General features: G+C 45.4%; 1 protein-coding gene across 1 annotated transcript in view; it reads right to left on the bottom strand.

The window, feature by feature from the left end:
- arhgef40 (Rho guanine nucleotide exchange factor (GEF) 40) overlaps nt 1–26,340 on the bottom strand; it is a 124,498-nt gene that overhangs the window by 51,648 nt on the left and 46,510 nt on the right. Inside the window, exons 8-14 of the mRNA XM_080792955.1 lie at nt 21,253–21,429; nt 17,847–17,961; nt 15,499–15,592; nt 15,169–15,258; nt 13,838–13,954; nt 7,667–7,765; nt 4,445–4,596 (exon numbers count right to left, since the gene is read on the bottom strand). Coding sequence (XP_080649081.1) covers nt 4,445–4,596; nt 7,667–7,765; nt 13,838–13,954; nt 15,169–15,258; nt 15,499–15,592; nt 17,847–17,961; nt 21,253–21,429 — 844 coding nt within the window. The remainder of the gene's footprint in view (nt 1–4,444; nt 4,597–7,666; nt 7,766–13,837; nt 13,955–15,168; nt 15,259–15,498; nt 15,593–17,846; nt 17,962–21,252; nt 21,430–26,340) is intronic.

Below are 26,340 nucleotides of genomic sequence, written 5' to 3'. Positions count from 1 at the left end.
CATGGGAACTCGATAAGATAGCGATAACGGATAACCGTACCGGGTATATGTTTAGTCCAAAGGAAAACCATCTAGAAATATCATATAGTTGCCAATGTTTTACATGTCGTGAGATTCCCTTCGATGTGTCCATTCCTGAGACACATCACGAGGTTTTGGGACAGGCGGCGCCCCACTGCGGCCACGGTCACCTCGACCATGGCATTGACCACCTGCTTCTAATCAGTTTGTATATCAAATGTCATCATGACATTCCCTCAAGGCGTTCCCGAGATATCGCATTCACAAGGTCGGACTGTCGCCAGGAGGAGAGGCATGACACAAAAAGGGTAAGAGTCGAGTCAAAACCGTGCCGTTTCTATGCAAGGAAAAAAGCTCTATATATGTGTGACCACAGATACATCTGTCTTGCATGTAACGATATATCGTATATCGATATATGTATCGATATTATATCCCGACGATATGTATCGATTTATTAAAACAAATTAAAATCGATTTTCAAAAAAAAAAGGTTTTTATTTTTTTAGGGGGTGCTAGTGTGTGATATGAAATGTGAGCTGTAATCACATTCCATCATATTCAAGTGCTTTTGGAGAGAAGTGACGTAGTCACTTTCAGTAGTATAGAGAGGCCTGCAGAGGGGAGCTGTATGTGTCTGTATACCCAGGTGATGGTCGTTGATGCTCGTTAATACGTCAATTATGTTTCTGCACTGTCAAATAGGTCTACATCTATCCTAAGATGCCGTCAAAAGATCTGCAATGTAGTTCAATTAAAATTGTGAAAGAAGCTTGGGGGGGGGGAAGATAAATCATTAAAAGAAAAAGATTTTTCGGTCATTTGTGAACCTCATATCGTGATACGTATCGTATCGTATCGTTTAGTGTATATCGTAGTGCCTAGTAAGAGTCGAGTCGAAACTGTGCCGTTTCTTATGCAAGGAAAAAAAAGCTCTATATATGCGACCACAGATACATCTGCCTTGTCTGTAATATCAATGACCTCAAATGGCTGCTTTTGAGATCTGTGTTGAGGTTCACACAACAACACAGACGTGAGCAACAGCACTGGTGTCTGGATCCATTTTCCTCTACTTTGTTTTCGAGCAGATTTCAGCACTCCCCTTAATCTAACCCTGGCTTAGAAACGACGCCAGAGCCTCCTAGACACAGACAAAAGCGCCGCAGACAGATCTGGGTCAAGAATCATCTGGACAAAACTATACAAGCACACACAATGTCATCTCTGTGACACACATTGCAACATTCCCTTTGATGGGGAGGCGTTCACCACACCCATCGTGGACTCACTGACCTGAGATCAGATTCTACAAAATGTCTTGTACATCCTGACAGTTTTCCATTCTGACCGGAGATCAGATTCTACAAATGTCTTCTATACATCCTGACAGTTTTCTGAAAAAGCTATGTTTCTATGTCAGTCGTTCTTCGATTTTTCAAAAATAGCAGACCTATACAAGCTCGTAGCGCGCTACGAGCTTGTAGATCTGCTATTTTTCAATAGCTAAAGCATGACATAATGCTAACACCAAAAGGGGTTCCCGCCCAAAGTCATGTGTTGCCGCCGGGTTTTAGGTCTACGAAAACGAGGCCAAAAGAAGAGACCTGGCTACATGAGCCCTTTAAACCTATACTCATCAGCTATTTGAAAATAACCGATCTACAAGCTCACAATGCGTTGCGATGTGACACGTCGTGAGCTTGCCAGATCTGCTATTGTCAAAAGAATCTTGAGGAAAATGTGGGATATTTTTTAACAACACAAATTGTTTATGGGGGGGTCACTGCCTGGCATAACATTCTTTTCAAAGATGGGAGTCTGCAGATAAATATATATTAATTTGGGGGTCCTTAATTGACATGAAAATGTTTGGTATAAACAATATACAGTAAGCAACCAACACTTTAGAAACGAGGCCAAAAAAACAACCCGCAACTTCCAATATATAAGGAAAAACTATCCCAAAGTTGCTTATAATAATACTGCTTGAACCCCCCCTGAGACCCTCAAAAGGATTGTTTGGGGAGGTAAATCACAGATTTATGTCGCGTCTACTCTCTCCACTAGACTGATCCATGGATCCCAGGGGAACTATTATTGTCTCACTTTGAACGTTGCTGCTCTAGGTATAATAGTGGTGCACAGTTTATCAAATTAATTAAATAAAGACAAACTAAATTAAATCTAGATCTATATTCAGACACCTAATGCGATCTCATTTCTAAACTTGAGCAAGAATCGTGCAGCACTAGTTGGCCGACCAATTCATTTTAGTTTCTTATGTGTTTTTGCTATACAAGAGAGAGACTTTAAGAGAGGTTGAAGTCAAGCACTTTGATGTTGTATGTCTAAAGCCACAGTCGTTTTTGCCACATTTGGAATGTAGTAATGTTCAGCAACTATACAGACTAAAGACAATACACATTTTCATGGAAAAATAATTAGAATCATGTGAGAATCGTGATCTCAATTTTCACAGATTCACGTTTGAGCAAGAACACTAATAGGACATAACGTATGGACAATTGGACAGGCCAAGTGATTCATTTAAGTGTTCATTTAAATATAACTGCAACTGTGTGTGTGTGTGTGTGTGTTTTGAACGCAGATCTGCACAAGAGCTGACATTTGTACCACTGAGCTACATAATAGAGCCTATAGCGTAGCCTGCTTAACCCATTGGGGAGAAATATAACTTTGACCTTCAGGTCAAAATTTGTGTCAAAGCAGAAACAGGAATCGTGTCAAAGGTCGTGTCCCGCAACCTAGGACACGTGATCTAAGATGTATCAATAGAATAGCAGGGAGACCAATTAAACCACCCCGACTGTATAAGTTATATCCTATTATGCAACAGGTCATAATGGAGGAAGCAATCTGATTGGTGGAATTTCTCCCGGAGCGCAGCAGACTCGGTGGCTATAGGCTAGCTATAGTTTCTTGGGACATTTGTGGTCGTATAGTGACTACATCCGTCATTAAAACAATATGATTTGTCGGCGATTATCTTAGTTTTAATGGTAACTGTTGAGGGTGTTCTTTATCGCCATTAATGCACTTCTGCGAATTGAATTTCTCTAACTATAAACTTTCATGACAGCAGTATAAATATAATTTATGAAAAGCTACTACAGTGAAGTCTGTTCACATAAGTTGTTGTAGGATATGTGGGGATTATCTGACGAGGTACCGTACCATTTGAGTGGGCAAAACCTTACATATACTAAATAATACTAAATTGTTTATAGGGCCAATATAAGTAAAATAATATAGCCTTTCCACAGGAGTGTCTTTTTATATTTTTCCAAAAAGAATACAAACAGCCAATAGCATATTACAAAGTTATCCCCCTCACTCATGGGGAAAATTCCGGGAGGAAAAACGGGCACGAACCGGGGTGAGTTGTCCAGTATTCTTTCAGGGTAACGGAATTCCATGTTGGAACCGATAACGTCACGGCGGGTATCGGGTATACCCATAGTAATAAATATTCTCTACTTTGGGATCAGCTCACATCCAACAAAACTATAGTTTTGTTGGATGTGAGCTGATCCCAAAGTTTCTCCGGTCAGAGAGAGTATAATTATGTGACACCAAGGTATATATTGCAACAGAACAGCAGGTTTATTTGTCATGGACGCACGGCTGCAGAACAGTGAGTGGTGTTGGTTAGACTCAGTTGGAAGCTGCAGGTTCGTGTGAAGGCTGGAGACTGAGTGACGAGCGTGGAGTGAGTTGCTGGTTATATGTGTCACACACCTAACTGTGATTGGCTAATGAGTTGAGTGGCGTGATGGCAAACAGGTGTGTCTCATTATGGATGCAGGGAATGGGGAATGTCCACCAGAGGCTGCCATTCAGACAGCATGAGATACCGGTAATTAAATTCACAACACATAGAAATACTACACTTTCGGTTCTTCAGACGCACAGTCACGCGCTATTTCCGGTAAAACACCATTTGTAAGGAGATGTATAGAGAAGCGTCTCTCTCGGTAACACACCATTCGTTCATTCATGATTCTGGAAGATGCTTCTAAACTTGCCAGTTTGATCACTTTCGTTCAAATACTCTTTCATCTTAAAATAACTAGGCTAATGACTGACAATAGCCGATCTACAAGCTCACAACACGTCGTGCGGCGTGCATTCACAGAAGACACAACGACTGAAATCAGTTGTGGCGACTGAGAACTAACCCATGCATAATGCTGCTTTAACCCATTTTGACAGTTTTCTGAAAAAGCCATGTTTCTGTGTCAGTCGTTCTTCGATTTTTCAAAAATAGCAGACCTACAAGCTCGTAGCGCGCCACTCGGTGGCGCGCTATGAGCTTGTAGATCTGCTATTTTTCAATGGCTAAAGCATAGCATGATGCTAACGCCAAAAGGGCTTCCCGCACAAGGGCTGCTTTGAGTACCTGCAGTCGGGGGACTTCTGTGCCAGTCCAGACGCGCTATTGGCCAATCCCGCCAGCCAGGCCCCGCCCCTCTGCTGCAGCTCGGTCAGCCGTTGGTCGGCCAGGACGCTCGTCATCAGCTGCCGGTGCTTGTCGATGCTTAGTGGCACAGCCTGAGAGGGGGGAGGGAGATTATTATAGTTATAACGGAAACTAACGAAATAACGAAAACAACAAATAACGAAAACAACAAAGAAACATGTTAGTTAAAGGTGTAGGGAAACGGAAATGGTGGGCATTTTATTTTGAAGTTTCAGTCGGTTTCAGCTTGAAACCCCGGCTCTGAACTTTCTGAACCAATCGGAGCATCGCATCCCTTCAGGCGATGGGACGGTATAGCTAGGGGACGGTATAGCTATGCTACACGCAGGACGCAGGGAGTGTGTTTGTTTACAAGTCAGATAGTCGGCCAGCTGTACCAGTTTACTGATATTGATTTCTGTAATCAGTAGCAGCTGTGTTGGACGGACGTGCGCAGATATGGGGAATCAAACGGACGAGCTTCAGTTTTATTGGCTTTTATCGATGTGGGGCCTCGACACGTCATCACGCAGTATACGTTTTTGTTTTCGGGAAGTAATTCAAATTAGATTTTTATGGACTTTTGACATAAAAATAGACAAAAATGAAAATGTACCCATTCTTTTTTGGCATCCATTGTTAGGTATGCTCATATGATGATGACCACCGATGTGGTCTAAAAGTGTCATTTCACTACGCCTTTAAAAACTACAATAAAAGAAAAAACGATAACTAACTAACTGTATTGTGTGTTTACAAACTAACTAAAACGAACAGAAATTATAGACAAAATGCTGTTAGTTACCAACGGTAACCGAATATGTATTTTTAAATTGTATCTTTTGTTGATAATTTAATTACACAATAGGCCTATACTTACTGTACCTTTTTTCAAAGTATGAGAAATAAATAAAACTAACACTAAAACGAAAAAAAAAACTAAACTAAAACTAAGCTTTGTCACAAAAAACAAAAAAAAAACTAATACAAACTAGCATAAAAACTACTTGAATACTTGAACCAACCTGAATTAGAAAAACAATTGTCAAAAAAACTAACTAAAAAGTAAAACTAAACTATAATGAAAGATCCAAAACTATTATGATCTTGTATAAGGGAGGGAGGGAGGGTGGGAGGGAGGGAGAGAGAGAGGGAGGGAGGGAGGGAGGGAGAGAGAGAGAGAGGGAGGGAGGGGTGGCTGTGGTTATTTTAGTGGGCATGTACATGTACAGTATGTGGGCTATTCCCTCGGTTAAGACCCATTATTATTGTCATTTCCCATGAGCAGGAATTTAGGCCATTCATACAGTTTCCCTCCTGAGACGAGACGCCTCAGTGTATCATTGTCTTTCACCACACGGACAGACCTGGGATCAGAAAATGTCCTCCGTCTGTGTCTCTCGTGCCATTAACCCATTCTGACCTGGGATCAGATTCTAAAAAATGTCTTCTACGTCCTGACAGTTTTCTGAAAAAGCCATGTTTCTATGTCAGTCGTTCTTCGATTAAAACAACAATAGCAGACCTACAAGCTCTATGAGCTTGTAGATCTGCTATTTTCCAACAGCTAAAGCACAACATAATGCTAACACCAAAAGGGGCTCCCGCCCCAAAAACTATATAAATGTAATTTATATAAAGTCAGGTCAAGGTAACACCCCAGATTCATATTCGAAACATTTCAAAAATAGCAGATGTGCAAGCTCGCAGCGCGGCACGAAGTGATCCACTTGTGAGCTTGTACATCTGCTGTTTTTGAGAATAGCTATAACATGAATGGAAAAAAGTGGTTAAAATGATTGTGATGCTGTACTAACAACTTTTGGTGGAGCCCCTAGGCCCCACTTTGAGAACCACTGATTTATGCAAAAATAGCAGATCTACAAGCTCATAGCGCGCCACCGAGTGGCGCGCTACGAGCTTGCAGGTCTGCTATTTTTGAAAAATCGAAGAATTAGAATCTGGTCAATCTCAGGTCAAAATGGGTTAATGCTACTTTTGTATGACACTATAGTACGATGAAGTATAGGGCATGAAAGAAACATGAAAAGTAGAAATATCATGGACATTTGGAGATACAAGATTTTTCCTGCCCGACAACAACAATAACGTTTCATCGAGGCTATAGACCAATCGCCTTGGAGGATATAGTACTCGTTTCCCATTATAGCTGGCAGGTGTCGGTTATTGTCGTCTATTGGGGAGAGCTCATTGCATTAGCGTTTTAAATCAGCTGCTCGTGACGCGTAACCATGACGACAGTATACTAAACAAGCGGTACTGTAGCCGCAGCTGTTTGTTAATTGGAGCAGTATAGGTTACCGAGACGACACACTGTTTATTTGTTGTCATACGTCAAACATATAAAACAGAACAAACAAAAGGAGTCATTTTTTTATACGGCACATGGCCACCTTGGGAGCCATAGCCGTCTACACGCTCTTCCGTCTGTGCGGTGTGCACACTGCCAGTGAAAGGCCAAGGAAGCCGATAGTTTTCCCCCCACACCCTTACGGACGTCCATTTTGTTTCCGTTCTGTACGGTCTCAGAGTTGCTATATAGTCTCTCTCTCGCAAGACTGTTGCATAATTCAAAAGGAGAAGAGCTGGCGCTGTTTCTCCTTTACTTGCCGATGGGTTCTCGAATTGCACAGTTAAAGGAGAATTCCCATACTAAAAAGGCTTTCTTTACCTTTCTTTGTAGTTGTTGTTACGTCCCCACCAAAGAGGTCCAGGTGTTATTTTGTGCAAAAGCTCCTTATTGGCTGTTTCCCCTATACCATAAGCCCCTATAAATGAATTGCATTGAATTGAATGGGAATTGAATGGGGCTATATGGGGTGTTGTGCTAATTCGCTTATTTCCATCGCTCAAATACATTTTTTGTTGTTGTATATATCCTCTCTTCATAATGTAAATAAAAGCTGTGTTTCCGTGTCAGTCGCTCTTCGATTTTTCAAAAATAGCAGAATAGCATAGACAAACACACAGAGATGTGTGTGTGTGTGGGGAAAAATCAGTTGTTATGACGATCAACATTGGGGAGAAAAATGCATTAAAAAGCCCCAAAAAGGAAAAGGCAAAGAAGAGAAGATTGGCTGGTGGTGGTGAGTCATTGTTCTGTGTAGTTTATGCTAAAGGATATAGGACCAACTCTTTTACCGTTATATTTTCCGGTATTGGCTCAGAGTCCATGGACTGCAGTGCCTCTCCCAGCAGGGAGATGGCGCTCTCACAGCGCTCCGTCAGACTCTCCAGACTCTGGAAGGAGGAGGGGAAAAAAAAGAAAAAAAAAGAGGGATTAGAGATTTTTTTTGTGTGTGTGTTTTACCATTTTGTAAATATACAATATTTAAGGTAAAGGATATTGTAATTGCCTCAGATAACTTAGCTGTGTGTGTGTGTGTGTGTGTGTGTGTGTGCGTGCGTGCGTGCGTCGGTCCTGTTGTGTATAGTGTAAACAGAATCCGTTAAATGGGTTAATGTACTCCGAGTCTATGGGAGGTACAGTGAAACAGCTTGAAATCGGGACATGTTCCTTTAGAAGTTACTTCCCTCCGGGGAGTGAGTTTATGAGAAAGGTTAAGGGGAGAGCAGAGGGCGGGGGGGGCGGGGGGGGAAGGAGTGTTTAGACAAACTCATCAGAGTTGGAAACTGTCTGGGAAACTACAGTCCCGAGCCGTCTGCGTGACTCCCTTCTCCCTATCTCTCTCTCTCTCTCTCTCTCTCTCTCTCCCTGCATGCCTCCAGCTGTCTGCGTGACCCTCTCTCTCTCTCTCTCTCTCTCTCTCTCTCTCTCTCCCTGCATGCCTCCAGCTGTCTGCATGACCCTCTCTCTCTCTCTCTCTCTTCCAGGTTCAACTCCTCCTTTAACATCCATCAACCTCCTGCAGTCCTCACCTCCACACCACCGTCCGGCTACTGCTGCTGCTCTCTAATTAGGGCCCTGTCCTGCGCGCCACCTCACCCTCTTATTTCTAAACGTTTTAGGCATATTTTATATATATATATATATTTTTTTTTAAAACATATTCAAATAGTTCAAATAGCCGACCTACGACGACCGAACGACGCGGTCTAACGTTCATTGTCTCAATGGAAGCCATGCAGTGCAGTGACGTGATGATGCAAAGCCGCAATGATGCACCGAAGCAGCAGCTGCTCCAAATGATACTAACGATACAATAACATCCAACATCACCTCGACGTCCTCACCTCAACCTCCATGCAGCTACTTGATCTCCACCTCCTTACATTCCACTATCTCTCTGTCCCTCCCATGTCTTCTTCTCCTCTTTCAAGTGTCTCCTCTTTCTCAATGCTGTGTCTTTCTCTCTCTCTCTCTCTCTCTCTCTCTCATCTAGCCACTTAAAGTTAAACCCTAATAGAGCGCCGCAGTCCCGCCCCCCTTTCATGACGACGCCAGGCCCAGGAAATAGTTTCCAATGCATTTTTCCCCCATAGACATTTCAAAACACATTTATTTAAAGACCTTATAAGCGTCGTACAGAGCCAACTCTTGTCGTGACAAATCATGACAACAAAAACCACAATATTTTGGACCAAACAAATAATTACAAAGAAGAAAAACAACACAAAAAAAAAGTGTTGTAAAACCTGCCGTTTTTCTTCTTCTTTCTAATTATTTGTTCAGCCCCGAAAAATTGTGTTTGTTGTCATGATTTTGTCACGACCAGAGTTGGCTTTGTCCGCCGCGGCGTAAACGTCTTTAAATAAATACTTTCTGAAAAGTACGGGGGACTGCGACGCTCTATAGCGCTGCTGTCGGGCAGAAACCTCTTATCTCCATATTCAAACTTTTGGTGTTTTTTTCCTAAATGAATGCCCATGAAAATAAACAGTTTTGGACATACTGAGACATACATAGGCCCGACAGAGGCAATACACTCTGTTGAATGGCATCCCCGGGCCCTAGGGCTCCATACGTACTTCACTTTTTACCTTTTTTAACAGACACATAAAACACATAAAAGCCTCAGGAAAGTGTCCCAAACATCATTACAATAATACTTTTCATTTTGCAAAGCCGTGAACGTTACAGGAACCACCACCACCACGCATCCATCTGTTTACTAGTGCTGACGAAATCTCTTTCTAGTCACTGTCTCTTTCCCTCACTCTTTTGTTCCCCTTCCTTAACCCATTCTGACCTGACAGTTTTCTGAAAAAGCCATGTTTTAAAAAACAGCAGACCTACAAGCTCGTAGCGCGCCACTCGGTGGCGCGCCATGAGCTTGCAGATCTGCTATTTTTCAATAGCTAAAGCATATAGCATGATGCTAACACCAAAAGGGGTTCCCACCCAAAATGGGTTTATAGTCCTTCTTCCTTACACACACTTTAGTCTTTTTTATTTCCCCGTTAAAAAGAATCACAGTGTGTAATTTTAAGAGAATAAAAAAGCCCCGCAAGGCTCATGAAGAAAGAAAACACCTCACCTCAACAAACAAACCAATGAAAGAGAGAACAACAAAAGTGAAGATTTGTTGAAAACACCAAACAACAAACAACTAAAACCGGAGTAAAGAGGGACGTCGTCGCCTCTATTTAACTTTCAACTTTTATTCTATAATTGTCGCTGGAGTCAAGGATATAATACTCTCACACATAATTAACGTTTGTGTAGAGACAACTGACAGAGGCGAGACTATTTGAAGTACTTTCTCACACCATTCAACCACGTCGACCAGTACAGAACAATACTTTCTAACCCAAACCTACATAAAGTTGTCACTCGCCCTGGAACAGTGTAAATGCCCTCTACTCAACTCTCAGCAAGGAATCCATCAAAACACCACCTGCATTTTGGTGCAGAATGTGGCTGCCATATAGACTCATTGCTGCATGGGACTTCTCTCTCATTATCTAATGTAATCCTGGGCTCTACACACACCCTCCGCCAACCTATAGTCCCCATATAAGGGGGACATGGGGAGAGCAACGGACTTGAACTCATGCTTCCTTCATGCCTGAGTGTCCAAGTTGCTCCTTTACAACCTGACAGGGGGGAGTTTCCCTGGTTGGACGTATAGCGCGTGGAAGGAACACGTTATTCCGACCAGTTCCTTTCCCCTCCATCAGGCACCCCGGCTGGCCAGGGGGAGGCAGTTTAGTGACCATGAGGATTACTGCATGTTTTTTGTCAGGGTACCGGTTCCTATACCCTATAGGGGACACGGGGAGAACATGCAAACTCCACACAGAAAGGCCCTTTCGCCAACCTCGCCTTCGGGTATGGGCACTGATGACGCGGGGAGGAGGAAACACGCCGCCAGCACCCACAGCGCCCCGAGCGGGAATCGAACCCAGGGACCTTCTAGCTGTGAGGCGACAGCACTACCAACTGTGCCGCCACCGTGCCCCCAATACAGTGGCAATTTGAAAATAACAGATCTACAAGCTCACAAGTCGCGTTGGCGTGTGTTACTTTGTCTGTTTTTAGCCCCAGTGACAGGTATGGACTATGGACTAGTAAATATGATTGCAGAAGCCACTACAGTCCAGCCACGGCTACGCGTCCTAACGTTTATTATAACTTTGTCATTGCAAGTCTCCTTCCACAGTGCCCTTAAAACATAGGTCTGTATTTAAGACCTCTCATGTGGTGCGTGACAGCTGTTTTGTCCAACTTAAAGGAATATTATTAACCAACCCCCCAGTGGAAAAGTCGGGCCTTTCATGGTGACGAGCGGCCCGGGAGAGAATTTCCCATACATTTTTCCCATAGACGTTTCAAAAAGTTTTTTTACTTTTTATATATATATAAAGACCTGTAAGCCTCGGACAAAGCCAACGCGGATGGTGACAAATCATGACAATAGATAGATAATAAATAAATAAATAAAATTGGGCCGGACAATTCATTAGAAAGAAGAAAAACAACAAAAAGCTGTCCTTTTTTTCTTCTTTGTTGTTCCTCTTCTCTGTTTATTAATGTTAAATGTTTATCGTCATGATTTGTCATGATCCGAGTTGGCTTTGTCCGAAGGCTTTGAATAAATGCGTTTATGGGAAAATGTAATTGGAAATTCCATTCTGTCGGGGGGCGGGACTGTGGTTCCCAAAGTGGGGTCCGGAAACCCCCAGGTGGTCCTTGAGGGAGTTCCAGGGGGGTCCCCCCATGCTAAATGATAGTTTGGACCCAAATGGACCCTTATGGGTCTGTAACTCTGAGAAATACACATTTGTACACTCTCAGAGTTAAATTAACATTGTTTTTTTTCAATATAAATGGGGGGTCTCGGAGATAGAAATGCCATTAAATGGGGGTCTGTGTAGTCTAATGCATGTCAGACTGGGGGTTGCTTGAAAATAAACGTGTTGAGAATCACTGCTAGAGCCATATACAAAATCTTCTCTCATGGGGGTCCGTCCCTGCAGGCATATGTTTTCAATTAGCTAATTAGCGTCAATGTGGGGGTCCTTGACATGAAAGAGTTTGGGAACCACTGCTCTATATGTGACACAAATGTAAGGTTCTATAAAGTCATTCAGGGGTGCCTAAGGATGAAAGTTATTTACAGGGACCTGAGAACCACTGCCTTGAAGCTGTGTCTAAAGCATGGGGTTCAACGCTGGTGACCTTTGACCCGGGAGCCAGTCAACCAATAGGAAAGTTAAGCACACCGGTTGACCCCACTTGACAGCCATTTTGCTCGTGGGGCTTTCTTTGCGGTGACCCTAACTAAACCACTCGGGTCAAACAAGTCCAACAACATCAGAAGAACTATAGCAGCAGAGCTACGTAGCGCTGAGCGGCAATGCCCACACAAACCACACAAAGACAACAAAGTGACATTTACACATTTGATACATGTGCCGACGCAGGTGTGTGTGTACCGGCTATACGAGACACGGTCGTCGATTTTAAAAGAGAACCTCTCTAGGTCATAAAACAGTGATTGAAGAGCAAAAAAACGTCGACCTAGTAAATAAATAGTTATAAATAACCCCAGGCACAAGTGGTTTGGTTTTGACCATAAGCTCTCATTTGAGGGGGCAAAAAAAAGAAAGAAGAGAAAAAAAGAACGATGTCGTTTGTAAAACGAGCCAACAACGGCATCTGTTTCTCTCTCGGCCACACTCGGCTTTTTTTATTTTTTTTTTATGTGGGGCTAAACTGCACAGACCACTGATCTTGACGTGCAATTTGTGGAGTCAGTCAATAATACAAACAAACAGGTATAACCAGAACAGTCTGTGCAGGTCCAGGATCACACAAAAGGCCACCCCCCTCCCTTCCTCTCTGCTGTCAGATCATTTTAGCGTGCGACAAACGCGGACAAAAGACATGTCTATTGCGTTTATACAACACAAGCTGTTTGTGGAGGAAATGGCCAAAGCCATTCTGGAACGCTCCGGCCATATACTCTTGGCCCTTCAACAGTCATTTTTTGTTAGACCACAGCTCCTTCCATCTGGACGCTGACCGACCCCCAGATCTAGCTGTTCTAGATCTGAACAGTCCAATATAGGAGCAGAATGTCCCTGACTTTAATCTAGCCGAACGTTGCACTGGTCTGGTATAGCCATGTTGTTTTTTGCGCTTGACAATCGCGTGTTTGTTTAGTTGTTTGTGTCGTTGTGCAGCTGTCGCAATAACCACATGAACTCCTAAGCATCGGACACAAATTCTGGGCATGTCATAATTAGGTGACGACGTGGGCGTGAAGACTGGGTGAACATGTATAAATCAGGGGTCTTCGGAGAAAGACAAATCACACCCGTGTGAACTGAGTGGTGCAACCCCCCCCCCCCCACACACACACACACACACACACACCTCTCTCTCATTAGCAGGCACTATCCCTCTCTCTGTTTCTGACGCCCCCTACTGGTACTAATAGTCATATACTGGTGCTCATTAACGTCACATACATAGGTGAACAACACATACATAGGTGAACAACACATAGGTGTACAGACGGACATTGCTGGTTGTAGGAGTGGTTGCCCCACTCAAAAATCAGGCAGAGAGAGAGAGAGAGAGATGAAGCAGATCGTGCTTGTATAGATCGGCAATTCTCGCTAATGTTCCCCTCAGAACCCCCCTGTAGTAACTCTGAGGACCCCTTGTTAAAGACCCCTGATGACTGATGTAAAGTATAAATTCGGTTGAAGAAAAGTGAATGGCTCACATATTGTGTGGCTTGATTAACTGAACGAAATACACCTGCTGGTCACTGTCAAAGTGACCTAATTAACTCAATAAACTTCACCTGCGCTGTGAAAGCCCACCACCACTCTAGGAGGGTGGCGGAGGAGGGTGAGTGTGGACTAATAAACTGTTCTGGCTTATTATATTTCTCTCACCAGTCGGAAGGCCAGCCAGTCTGAATGAGAGTGGCTGTAGTCTCCGTCCATCTCCGTGGGCAGCTGCTGCTTGTCCACATACTGCTGCAGGACGCCCGTGCCTCGCACCACGTGGACCTGGAGAGGAGACACCGAGGGGACGGACACAAGGGGGACACAGAAATTAGTGATTATTAAGCGTGTAGCGACGCGTGGTGTACACTAGTGAGCGCGCCTCTGGTGCTTGGCTATATAGCGTTTGTCTAGCGATATTAGCCGTGGCCTGCTAGCGTTTGGCTGTTTAAACAATTTACTCTGTCAACTAACGTAACTGTATAGCAGACGATACTAGCGTGGTAAACGGTGGAGGATAGTCCTGCAGTCTATGCTGTTGCGTGCAGTGTTGTTTTGTGAGTTTATATATCCATGAAGACGAGTCACGTTGGTCTCAACACACGGGCTCTGTTGTGATAATAATCTTGGAGCACCGGCCGCGCCAGCTGGGCCGAGTGTCAGTGAGTGAGAGAGTTGTTGTGTGCGCTCGGGGCACATGGGGGCAAATCATTTTTCAAGGGGGCACACGGCCAAAGAGAGGGGGCATGGCCGTCGTAAAAATGCCTGCCCTGGATATACGCCCCGAAGATTAAGTTTAAAACGACGTTGACGTCATCGAATGGTGTTTGAACGTAATTGTTTTCGTGATGCGGGGGAAATACAAACCGAACACATAATAGGTATTTTTTAAGCTCTGCAGGCAAAAGTGTAGGAAATGACATGTTTAACTTTTTGGTGCTGTTGTGCAGTAAGAGACAGCACAGCAGGCAGCTAAAAACCAGAAGTTATCCCTGTTGTGTGAAACAGATTTTTTAAGACGAGCCAATGTTATTCTGCATAGAGAAATACTTTCCGCGACCCCCCCACCAGGGGATGAACGATTGACGTCACAGGACTTCTGTGCAGATTAAACCATTCAGGGAGGAGGGAACCCCTTTTGGTGTTTTAAAACATTATGTTGTACTTTTAGCATTGGTCTGCTGTTTTTGAAAATTCGTGAAAACGCGGCACAGATCTTTGAATATATATTCTTTCAGGAGACTTCTTTTTTTTCCAGGCCTAAATGGTATGAGGCCTATTCATACTTTTTGAGGTGATAGCTTATCACCGCAGTGTGTGTAGTTCTCTAAAAGCTAGAAAACTACAACATTGAATTGCAGTGAATTGCTTATCACCGCTCACCCTGACTCTGTTTTTTACTGACCGACATCTCCTCCTGGGGATAAGTCATCACCTAAAACTGGACTATGTACGTATGAGCCTTTTTAGTGTGTATAATAAAGTGTACGAGAGGTCACCTCTACTGCTTCCAGGTCATGAGTGGGAGGGGCCTCCTGCTGCTCCTCTACCAGGATCAGAGCCGACCCGAGACCTCCGTCGACCAGCGCCTGGAACACACACACACGCACACGCACACACACACACACACACACACACACACACACACACACACACTGAAGTCACCACAATCGAGGCCTACTCGGGGGCGTTAAAAAGCACACAAACATAATATTCCCACCTGGGGGGGGGGAGTAAACAAAACCGACAAACATTTATCGCATTAGAGCGCTTTTCTTCTTGCTCTTTTTTTTTCTTCTTTTCTAAACAGCTTTTTTTTTTGGTCTCACCTGGAAGCGTTTAAGAGCGACGAGGCAGAGCGCGGAGGGCGGGGCCTGTCTGCTGTCTATTAGGACGGTCAGACCCCTCTCCTTGGCTGGAGGCCTAGGTGGGGGGGTGGGGGTGGGGGGGGATCAGGGGAGAAGCAGACAACAGAGACACAGATTATTATTGCAGTGGGATTTATATTAGCTATAGAAAGAGAGGACCAAGAAACTGGGCCAAACGCAACTACTAAGACGACTAGACAGAAGAATTTTATTAACTCCAAAAAATAGTCGGACGACACCGGCCCGGGTTGACATAGTGTATAGTGCTGCCTTGAAGCTCATAAGTGCAATATCTCCCCCCCCCCCCTGGGGAATGCCTGTTAGTTGAGTGGAACGGTGTCGAAACGGTCGTTTCAGATGGGCAGCGATTAACGTGCCTATGGAACTTCATTTTCAATGAGACCCACATTTTTTGAGTGGTGCAACCACTCCTACAACCAGCAGCAATGTCCGTGCACACCTATATGTATGTGACGTTCATGTATCTAATATGAGCACCAGTATAATGAGTACCAGTAGGGGGCGCTGTTTGCCAGAAACTATGCGTGCGGAGAAGTCGAGGGGCAACAACGCAAGCGTATTTAGTACGTGAGCGTGGTCCCGTGAAATTGGCACGTGCGTGCTCGTTTCGTGCCACACACCCGCGACTGACTAGACCTGGATTCTGTTGAGCTTTTTTTTTGTTTTTTTACACTTGCGTTGTCGTGCCCCTCATGAGCAGATCTGGAGCAGACCTGTGTGGCCTTGCGTTAGTCGATGCCCATCTGAAAGTACCTTTATCCCATTCTGAACGGGAACCCGTTTTGGTGTTAGCGTCATGTCGTGCTTTAGCTATTGGAAAAATAGCAGATCTACAAGCTCGTATAGCGACTGACATTTTTAGAATCTGATCTCAGGTCAGAATGGGTTAATCAGACCAGTGTGTGTGTGTCCAGTGGAAACCTCGTATGAATCTGATCTCAGGTCAGAATGGGTTATGCACATACGAGTCATGGATCGCACATCGCAGTTGTTCATCTAGCTTGGGTGTGTCACGGGTAGCAGAACAGTGACTCCTAAAGACGTGTCGAATCACATTAACCCATTCTGACCTGAGATCAGATTCATACGAGGTTTCCACTGGACACACACTGGTCTGATTAACCCATTCTGACCTGAGATCAGATTCTAAAAATGTCAGTCGTTCTTCGATTTTTCAAAAAATAGCAGACCTACAAGCTCGCAGCGCGCCACTCGGTGGCGCGCTATGAGCTTGTAGATCTGCTATTTTTCAATAGCTAAAGCATAACGTGATGCTAACACCAAAATGGGTTCCCGGTCAGAATGGGTTAAAATCAGGAAAGCATTTCAGAAAGGTGGTTCAAACGGAACAGGTCTGACACAAATTGCTTAACGGACCAACCATTAATTGCTCATTCAGTTATTAAAACAAACAATGGAAAAAGATGAGATTAAAATTTTGTCGACAAGCCTAACATGGATACTGTATACACAGGCTAAAATTAAGTTCCTAACATCTGTATGTATGTAGTATTGTAGTTTATACCTTATTTGAGTTATTTGTGAACTTGACTTTTGACTTTTTGGACTCAAAAGTGAATCACCAACTGATCATCAAAGTTGTCATAATTTCCATTACATGCAGTTGTATGGTGCGGAATCTAAATGTTAGGGATTTAGTTTTTCTTTGGCCTAGCACCCACTGTCGTAATTAAAGGACCACTTCACCACTTTTCAACCTATCTTCATATAATAAAAAATTTGTGCAATTTTTTTCTACTCGGTCTGCGTCTCATAGGAGGGCTGTGGGGCAGTTCAGAAACCGTCTTCCAGTGACATCATCGATGATGGGAATATCGCCAATAAAAACTGCAGGCTTTCTATAGTCCTGAAAAGTTGCAATGCGAAAATGGAAGCCATCGTTCTCACGATAATGAAAATCTAAACAATTTTGTAAAATAAAAAGTGTTTAATGATGATGTCCCTGGAAGACGGTTTCTAAACTGCCCACAGCCGAGTAGAAAGAAATCGTGCCATTCTTTCATGATTATTAGTGAGGACCTATTAGTTGAAAAGTGGTGAAGTGGTCCTTTAAGTATGCTTTGAAGTCTGCAGATCATTCCCATGAAGTTTCATTCTCAAAGTATTTTATTCACAGACAGACAGACAGACAGACAGACAGACAGACATGCTGTACACAGTGAACACACACACACATACACACACACACACACAGGACAGGTAGTGAACACAATGCCCTCCCACAATGCCCTCAATGCCCTCCCACTGCGGTCAGAGACGCTGCTCACCGGGTGATGGCGTGGTAGCAGACGAGCACCCGGGCCAGCTCGTCCTCGCAGTAGCCCTCCTCGGGAAGATGTGCGTCTGTGACGACCAGCGCCCGTCCCAGCCTGTCTACCGTACCTGGAGGACGGACAGACAGACAGACAGACAGAGGGATGTTGGATGCTGCTTAACCCCATGTCCAAAACTGTTCCTATTTCATTATCAATTTAGCCCATTTTGACCTGAGATCAGATTCAAAAAATGTTTTATACACGCCGACAGTTTTCTGAAAAAGCCATGTTTCTATGTCAGTCGTTCTTCAGACCTACAAGCAGACCTACAAGCTCGTGGTGTATATGAGCTTGTATGTCTGCTATTTTTCAATAGCTATAAAGCATAACATAATGCTAACGCCAAAAGGGGTTCCGGCCCCCAAAATGGGTTAAAAAACATTTAAACAAAAGTGAAAATAGCCAATATATAAGCTCACAACACGTCGCATATATTCGTCACGCATATGACATTAGATTGCTGTCTACATCACTCAGCTGTATTTTGGACATTTACAGATTTAGAAGAGACCTAGAAACTGTAAACATGAGTGAATTAATAATACACTTCAATAATAGAAGAAACTGAACAAATGTTACATGATGTTTTAGAGCAATGGTACAGTAGAAATGTAGACAGTATAAGCTGAATTCATGGATGAAATGTTCACGCATTAGAACCGTCGATTCTCAATCTCCTGGTTGCACAACTCCAGACTTCAAAAACGCCCCCTCCAAACTTCACATGCCCTGCCCCAGCTGGACAAAAATGTCATTTCTGGCACGGCCACTATAGCTTCCGATACTCATTTTAGTAACGTCTGAAACCGGAGCTTTGCTGAGCGAAGGATTGAAAGAGAGAGAGAGAGAGACAGTGGAATGAAACATGACAGAAAACGAGAAGAGAGAGTTGAACAAAGACAGGAGGAGTATCATTCTAAGGCAAAGAGAAAACAATATCGACCGCTTCTCCCCTCCACAGTCCACATACCCAGAAAAGAAAAACAGAGAGGCCGCTATAACGAGCAAGCGTGGAGTAGGTCGCGTGTTTGATGAGCTCCGCTAAAATCGAGTGCAGTACTTAGTTTAGACAGTTTTTGGTTTAGACTAGTCATTGGTTTAGACCAGTCATTAGTCCTACAACTACAACCTATCTCAAACCCTCACCCTAAACCTATAACCTCCCACGGGGCAGCACACCTAAACCTAACCTTAACCCATGTCTAACCAATGACTAGTCTAAACCTAACCTCCCACGGGGCAGCACACCTAAACCTAACCTTAACCAATGTCTAACCAATGACTAGTCTAAACTAAGTATGCACCCCGCTAAAATCAGGTTAAAAAGTTATTTTTTAAACACAACTCACCCATAAAAAAAAGACCGTAAAATATCACCAAACCTGTTCAACATCTTCAAGTTATATTAGTTGAACCCTGTGCCTGGCTACTATATCGAATATAATCTATGGAAGTTTATAGTTACGCCCAAAGCAGCACTCACACCGAAGCCTATAAAGCCACTCCCCCGGACTGCTGAAAGCTGAAATCCTCTCCTCGCTGAAAAAAGGACATCGTCGCTTTAATCAGGTCTGAATTAACGGCTGTGATGCCTAAGGAATTTGACAGTGTCAGGTTCCGAGCTAAATTCACTTAAGACAGAAGTGGGCAAAAAAAAAAACACTGCGACAATACGTTCCGATGTGGAAGGAGATGAAAACAAACTGTGGCGCGGACATGGAACGGGGGGGCTGTCATCGGCGTGTTCGGAACGAAATGACTTTGGTGGCGCAGACGAAAATATAAGCTAACTTGAATCAGAAAGTGGCAAGTTTACAGGCGGAATCTGTGGACACACGGGAGGGAAGGATGAGACGTGACACAACATAAGAATATCAAAACGTCGCCGCAAAACGACAGTTTTGTGCTGCCTTTGAAGCTCATAAGTGCAATATCTCTCCCCAGGCCACAAAGTGGGGAATGCCTGTTGGTTGAGTGGAACGGTGTCGAAATGGTCGTTCCAGATGGGCAGCGATTAACGTGCCTATAGAACCAGCTGCCGTTTCCAAACTATTGAAAGAGGTTTTGAACTTATGGGACCGGGGGACATCTTTGACTGACCGATCACACGGATAGGACTCCAGGCAAGAGGAGTGGTGCGGTACAAAGCCTCGTGTTATCGTGGGCAAAAATTGCACTGCCATCAAGATCGTGTTGAAGAAACGTCATGAAACATGCCAGAGAAAGCGGGTCTCCACTGACTCCACTCCACTTCAACGGAAGCGTCATTTACATAAATGAGGATCTATATATATACCCCAGTCCGTGGGCCAATTAAAGGCCGCAGGCTCAAACACAGAAGAGGTGAAACGTTTCATCCGTGGGAATCGAGGAATTAAAAAGATTATGGCCTCATCTATCTATACCCGTCTATACCGCTTCTTCATGAAGCATAATGGAACCTGAGAGGCAGTTTCAGAATGCAGAGGAAGCCACGGCATATACGCTAAAGTACGAACTTTCGGCAAGCAGCAACATCATCATCGTCGTCGCAAGCCAGTGAATTCGCCCCCTAGTGGCGGCCTCGGCAGACATGCAGCAATGATGCAGTGCCAGTATAACGTCTTGACTGTGACACACAGATGATTCTAAACTTCTCACACAAGAAATTATAATCCTGCCCATGCCTGGTAACTTCCCCTGGGTGAGTAAATAATGTGCATTATTTATGACTGCACATCGTTCTAAATACGGACCATTATATATATTTTTTTTTTCATTAGCCACACAAAGACAAGAAAAGGCTACTTAAACCACTTAAACTCCATTGAGCGGAGTTACTCGTTGTATTTTTCTGTTTTCTATTATTTTTTTGTGTAAATATAGGGCAAAGTTATATACTATGTAACTATGTATGCCTTTAATTCCCCTGCAAGGTATTAATTCATTCTTTCGCCCCTGCCGCAATCCTTTCATTCTGAGCTTTTGTTTTGAAGGAGACAAATCCACAACACACCTGAACGAGGAAGTGAAAACCGTCCATGTAAAATCTGACACGCAGTGTTCACCCCAAACATACATTTATCGGCCGTGAATAAAGTTTGTTTTGATTAGAATCAGAATCCGCGATGAAAGCATTTGAAAAGAATTTAAGCAACTGGAGGTGGATGGGCGCAGTCATCTTGTTTTCTGGTTCATTGCCTGTTTTCTCGCATAGCAACTCAGAGCTATTCGTATGACCTATCTTAATCAATATAAAACATTAAAAGACGAGTATACTCGTCCTTGGCAAGCCATGGTGCTATTTGAAAAGACGAGTGCATAGTTCGTCTACGGCAGGGAATGTGTTTTTTAAAGACACAAACACGGTGAAACTGACCTGTCAACTTGAGCTTCCCTGATTGGAGAAGGGCCGTTTCGACCTCCCTTAGCAGAGGAGGCTCTTTGGACGAGAGGCCGTTTGATTGGTCGGAACACGTCTGTGACTCCGCCTCGCCGCCAGAGGCGTCTGGTGGGGATTGGCTAGGCGAGTCAGGCAAACATTCTGACTTGGCGTCTGTGGGAAAGATGCAGAAAGACAATGTGAGAAAGCAACACACATGGACATTTAGGGGTATAGATAATCGTAGAAATAATGTTAATAGATGATTAAAAAATAACCCAATTTGAACGAAAACCAGCTGCAGCAAGCTCTCGTTTATGAACATCTATAATCAGCTGGATGGCACTTACACCCGCCTTCTAATGAGAGCGCACAATCTGCCTTGGAAGAGCCACCCATCGACTAATCTAATAGACGGCAACCTTCCCCCGTGTTTCTTCACTAGTTCCGATCCAGAAGAACACAAAAGTTTGCCGGCCACTGCTGCTACAGAGCTGACAATGAGGTTATAATCTTAACCTTCTTCTCTGGAGTCCTGCCTCAAAGCAGACCATGAGGTTAGAAAACGCAAGTTATCTATATAACTATGGTTCTATGAATACCGGATGACCGCCAGAGGCGGTGTTTTCAACACCTGGATATACATCGCGCGCACGCGCAGAGGTCGAATATTAATACCAAAAATGTCACTCGTGACCCCCTGTGGGCGTACCGATATAGGTGCCCAGTTCACAGGGTTCATCCTCATGAAATCTTTTCGTCGGGATTCCGAGTGACAATGAACTCTGGCGGTCATCCGGTATTCATAGAACCATAGTTATATAGATAACTTGCGTTCTATTACATACCTACTGACCGCCAGAGGCGGTGTTTTCAACACCTGGATGACTCATACCAACAAGGTCACGAGGAATCTGCGCTTACCGAGGTCGGTTTGCAGATCTAATAGACAGCCAAACATCCATCACCACAGGGTGAGGGAGAGTCCGGTTGGCTGGCTCTAGGCAAAAGCCCAAAACAGATGGAGACCATTTGGCTGCACTGCAGCACAGATGTCCACCCCCTGGTCCGGCATGTCAAAATGCCTCTGGGGAGGCCTTGTGGCCTACTGAAGAAGTCTACCTCAACGCAACAACCAAAGTACCTCTAAGTGTTGCGTTAGTCTCTGTCGAATCAAGGCACAGCCCTTCCTGTGCCCTTCATCACAGACAGACGGCTATGCCGTGCCACAGAGCCCGGACAGGGCACAATAGGTAGGTACTAGAATGCTCCGTGCCCAGCTGTGGAGCAAACTGAAAAGGATAGGCTAGCCAACTTGAAAGGCGGAAAGTCCTTGAAGACATAAGAGGGATTGGCGAATGGTAAATCCAGACCCATCGGCATCCCAGTCTCAGGCACCGGGCAGGGCATGAAGACAACCTACTCACTTCCGTAGAGTCGCAGTGAGGGCAAATGGTACTAGCAGATAGCCATTTGAGAACGGCCCTATCCAAGGGCTGGGGACAAAGTCCATCCCAACCTGGTAGAGTGGTACCTCGTACCAGATGGTAGGGGGGGCGATTACTCGCCCCGTCAGCGTGGCTGATGGCATACCCACAATAAAGTGAGACCGGCGCTGTCCAGGGAGAGCGCAACCTTTATTATATGCAGGATGCACAAGAATGAAGTAGGGTTCGGACAATAGGCATGATTGTCAGTGGTCAATTTACGCCGCTGAAGGTGACCCGGGTGAGAAAGCACCCTCTCCCTAAACTGTGACAGGGGATTCTGTCTCTGTGGGGAGGCCAAAGCACGGCTGCAGTGGTAACCAAAAACAAACCTCTAGTCGCTATAGCCCGCCCAATATGAAAGACAAATTGAGGCGGAAACATGGAACCTCATACTTCCTGACCGGTATGGTAGCACCATACTACTGTGCGACTGCCTCTGCCTATCCTGTGAAGGATACAAGACACCAAAAGTGGCAGTGCAGAGAAGACTTACAAAGTCGCCTGGCCAGGGGTGGGCCAGAGTGTCCTGCCCTAACGGCCAGCGCCGGAAGGGAGAACTACAGTTGGCCACGCACCAAGTGCTCAAGGCCAAAGACCCTGCTCTGCCGTACATATGCCGAGTGATCCGAAACATCGGATCCAAGAGGCTTAAATGGGAAGCATGTCCGCCACCTGGACTGTATACCCAACAAGAGCATTGCTATGAAACCGGCAAGATGAGGCAAGACCTCCTGCAGAGACTGACTGGATCGAGCGACCCCTTAATGGGTCGGAAGATCGACTGTTGACATGTGTTACGAACAAAGTCTAAACATCCCAAGGGCCAAGTCCGCTGCACACTGGCTGTGTACATCACAGACACTGGCTGGAGGTGGTAGGCAGTAGAGCGAAGCACGCTCTTACTTAAATGCCTGTACATAACTGAAAACAGTAACCCAACCGTATCCACGGTGGTAGGCAGAATTCTGGGGTTTGAGGCCCAGAAATTATAGACAGGACATGTAAAAGGGTGCAATGAAAGCAGCCCTAGAGAAGCAACTGTCTATGTCGCTTCGGTGTGCCCGACAACCAGAGGGAGTGGCTGGCAGCACTGTACTCATCCAGGACGAGACAGGTCAGTGGAAGCTGTCTGGCAGCCCCCCACTAACTCTAAGAGTTTAAGCAAGGCCATGCTTGCAGCCCAGTCTCAATCTGGCACCACCTGGAGCACATCCACTGTGCCCAGCATACATGACCAGAGGCAGCTGGTAGGTCTGAGATCGAGGATCAGGCGAAAACCACCACCATCAGTCACAACATGCATCAAGGAGAAACCTTCAGTTGAACCAAGCTGCTTGTTCAGCGTGCACTATGCTGCAAGGTCTGTTGGGTAGCAGGCCCAAACATCCGGCCTGGAACGACAGGCAGAGTGTTAAGTGTCCCACTGTACTTCCCTGGAAGTGGGGCCTGTGAGAGGGAGTTGCCGAGACGCGCCATACGAGCTGCTGTGTCGTAGCTCTTTGTCAGGAAGTCGTCCGTGACTCTGCACTGCGCTCGTGGACAACGAGCATCAGGCCTGAGGGCATCGTCTGGGGACACTACCAGAGAGGCAATGGTCTCACCAATTGGAGGCATGCGGTCCAAACCCAATGCGGCCGCACCCTCCATGGTTGACAAGGCCCTGCAGTCCCGTGGGGCCTGGACTTCGGGTCCCCCCCAAGAAGACTGGGGTTCCCTTATGAAGTCTGCAGAGGGAGGCACACTGAAGGGCGCCGGCTGTTCAGTGCCCTTAAAAAAGGCATTTTGAATTGGGGCTGTATTCCCAGAGGCGTCAAGCCCCAGCCGTGACAACGCCACCAGGATGGTCTGCCTGGTTAAAGAGACTTCGTCCCCAGGCATCCGAGCAGCATCCCCCTCCGACGCCAGAGAACTCGTCTCTGAGCAGTGGAGCGAATGTGCCCCCCCCTCGTCCTCTTCCTGGTCCTCAAGACTAGTGAAGAGGGAGTCAGAGGCTGTGATGGAAATGGCATCTTCATCTCGCCCTCTGACCTCCCTGGCATGACCATAGAGGTCATCTCCGCCCCGGCGCCGAGGCACTGAAGCCATTGTATCGGCGGTAGGGACACCAGGCTGCAGATTGAGCAGGATGGCCTTAATCTGCGCAAATTCAGAGGCCAACGTGTCCACCTTGTGGGCCAAGGGGTCATCGCTGGTGACAGTGGCTTCTTTAACCACAGTGGCTACTTTGGGCTTCTTTGAGCCCTTGGCCATTGCCCTCACACCCTTGCGCTTACAGGGATCACTCACCGGGCTCAAGGTGGGCATTACTGAGCAAGCTGTGTTGCTAAAGAAATTCTCCACTGCAGCCAGCCTCGCAACTCTTGCCGCATAGGGCATGCTGGCACAGTTGGTACAGGCCTCCTCTGTCAGTGCCTGTCTTAGATGGGCAATGCCGAGGCAGCCCGGGCACATATCATGGCCATCTTCCAGACTCAGTAAGGCTGAGCATTCAGTACAGATGCTGTCCATGATGGCAAGCGGTGGAGCGAGACACACTCTCAGTGCTTGTGTTAGGTGACGCGATGGAGCGAGACACACTCTCAGCGTTTGTGTTAGGTGATGCGGTGGAGCGAGACACACTCTCAGTGCTTATGTTAGATAACGCAGTGGAGCGAGACACACTCTCAGCGTTTGTGTTAGGTGATGCGGTGGAGCGAGACACACTCTCAGTGCTTATGTTAGATAACGCAGTGGAGCGAGACACACTCTCAGCGTTTGTGTTAGGTGATGCGGTGGAGCGAGACACACTCTCAGTGCTTATGTTAGATAACGCAGTGGAGCGAGACACACTCTCAGCGTTTGTGTTAGGTGATGCGGTGGAGCGAGACACACTCTCAGTGCTTATGTTAGATAACGCAGTGGAGCGAGACACACTCTCAGCGTTTGTGTTAGGTGAAGCGGTGGAGCGAGACACACTCTCAGTGCTTATGTTAGGTGACGGTACGCCGTGACAGTTGCCAAGGCAGCGGAGCGAGGAACACTCTCTTAATGCCTATATGGGCACTACACCGAAACGGCACTGAATGAGTTATATTAATTAAATAAATCAAATCAGCCCTCGGCGTTGAATGGGTTAACCAATACAACCAAAATATAACCACACTGTAGCAGGCCTTGCTGAAATACAGTGGCAGGCGGCAGAGGTACACTCTCGTTGCTCACGTCAGCAGCACAAACACAGCACGCAAACGTGCGGCGCCGGCTTTAAACACGTTGACAAACAATAGTAGGACGTAATCAAAATACTATCCAGCTACAACGATAGCGGAGGAGCGAGGGACACTCTCGTTGCTACGTTAGCACAAACACACGTTGTGAAACAACAGTAGGAAGTAATCAATATACTATCCAGCTATGACAATAGCGGTGGAGCGAGACACACTCTCAGTGCTTGTGTTAGGTGACGGTACGTCGTGACAGTTGCCAAGGCAGCGGAGCGAGGGACACTCTTAATGCCTATATGGGCACAGTGTTTATACTAGATGAAGCGGTGGAGCGAGACACACTCAGTGCTTATACTAGTCAATGGCACACCGTGACAGTAGTTCCCACGCTG

The sequence above is a fragment of the Protomyctophum bolini genome, assembly GCF_963924005.1.
Source record: "Protomyctophum bolini genome assembly, chromosome: 20".
Lineage (NCBI taxonomy): Eukaryota > Metazoa > Chordata > Actinopteri > Myctophiformes > Myctophidae > Protomyctophum > Protomyctophum bolini.
The sequence above is the reverse complement of the archived record's forward strand: the minus strand, read 5'-3'. Positions and strand labels throughout refer to the sequence as shown.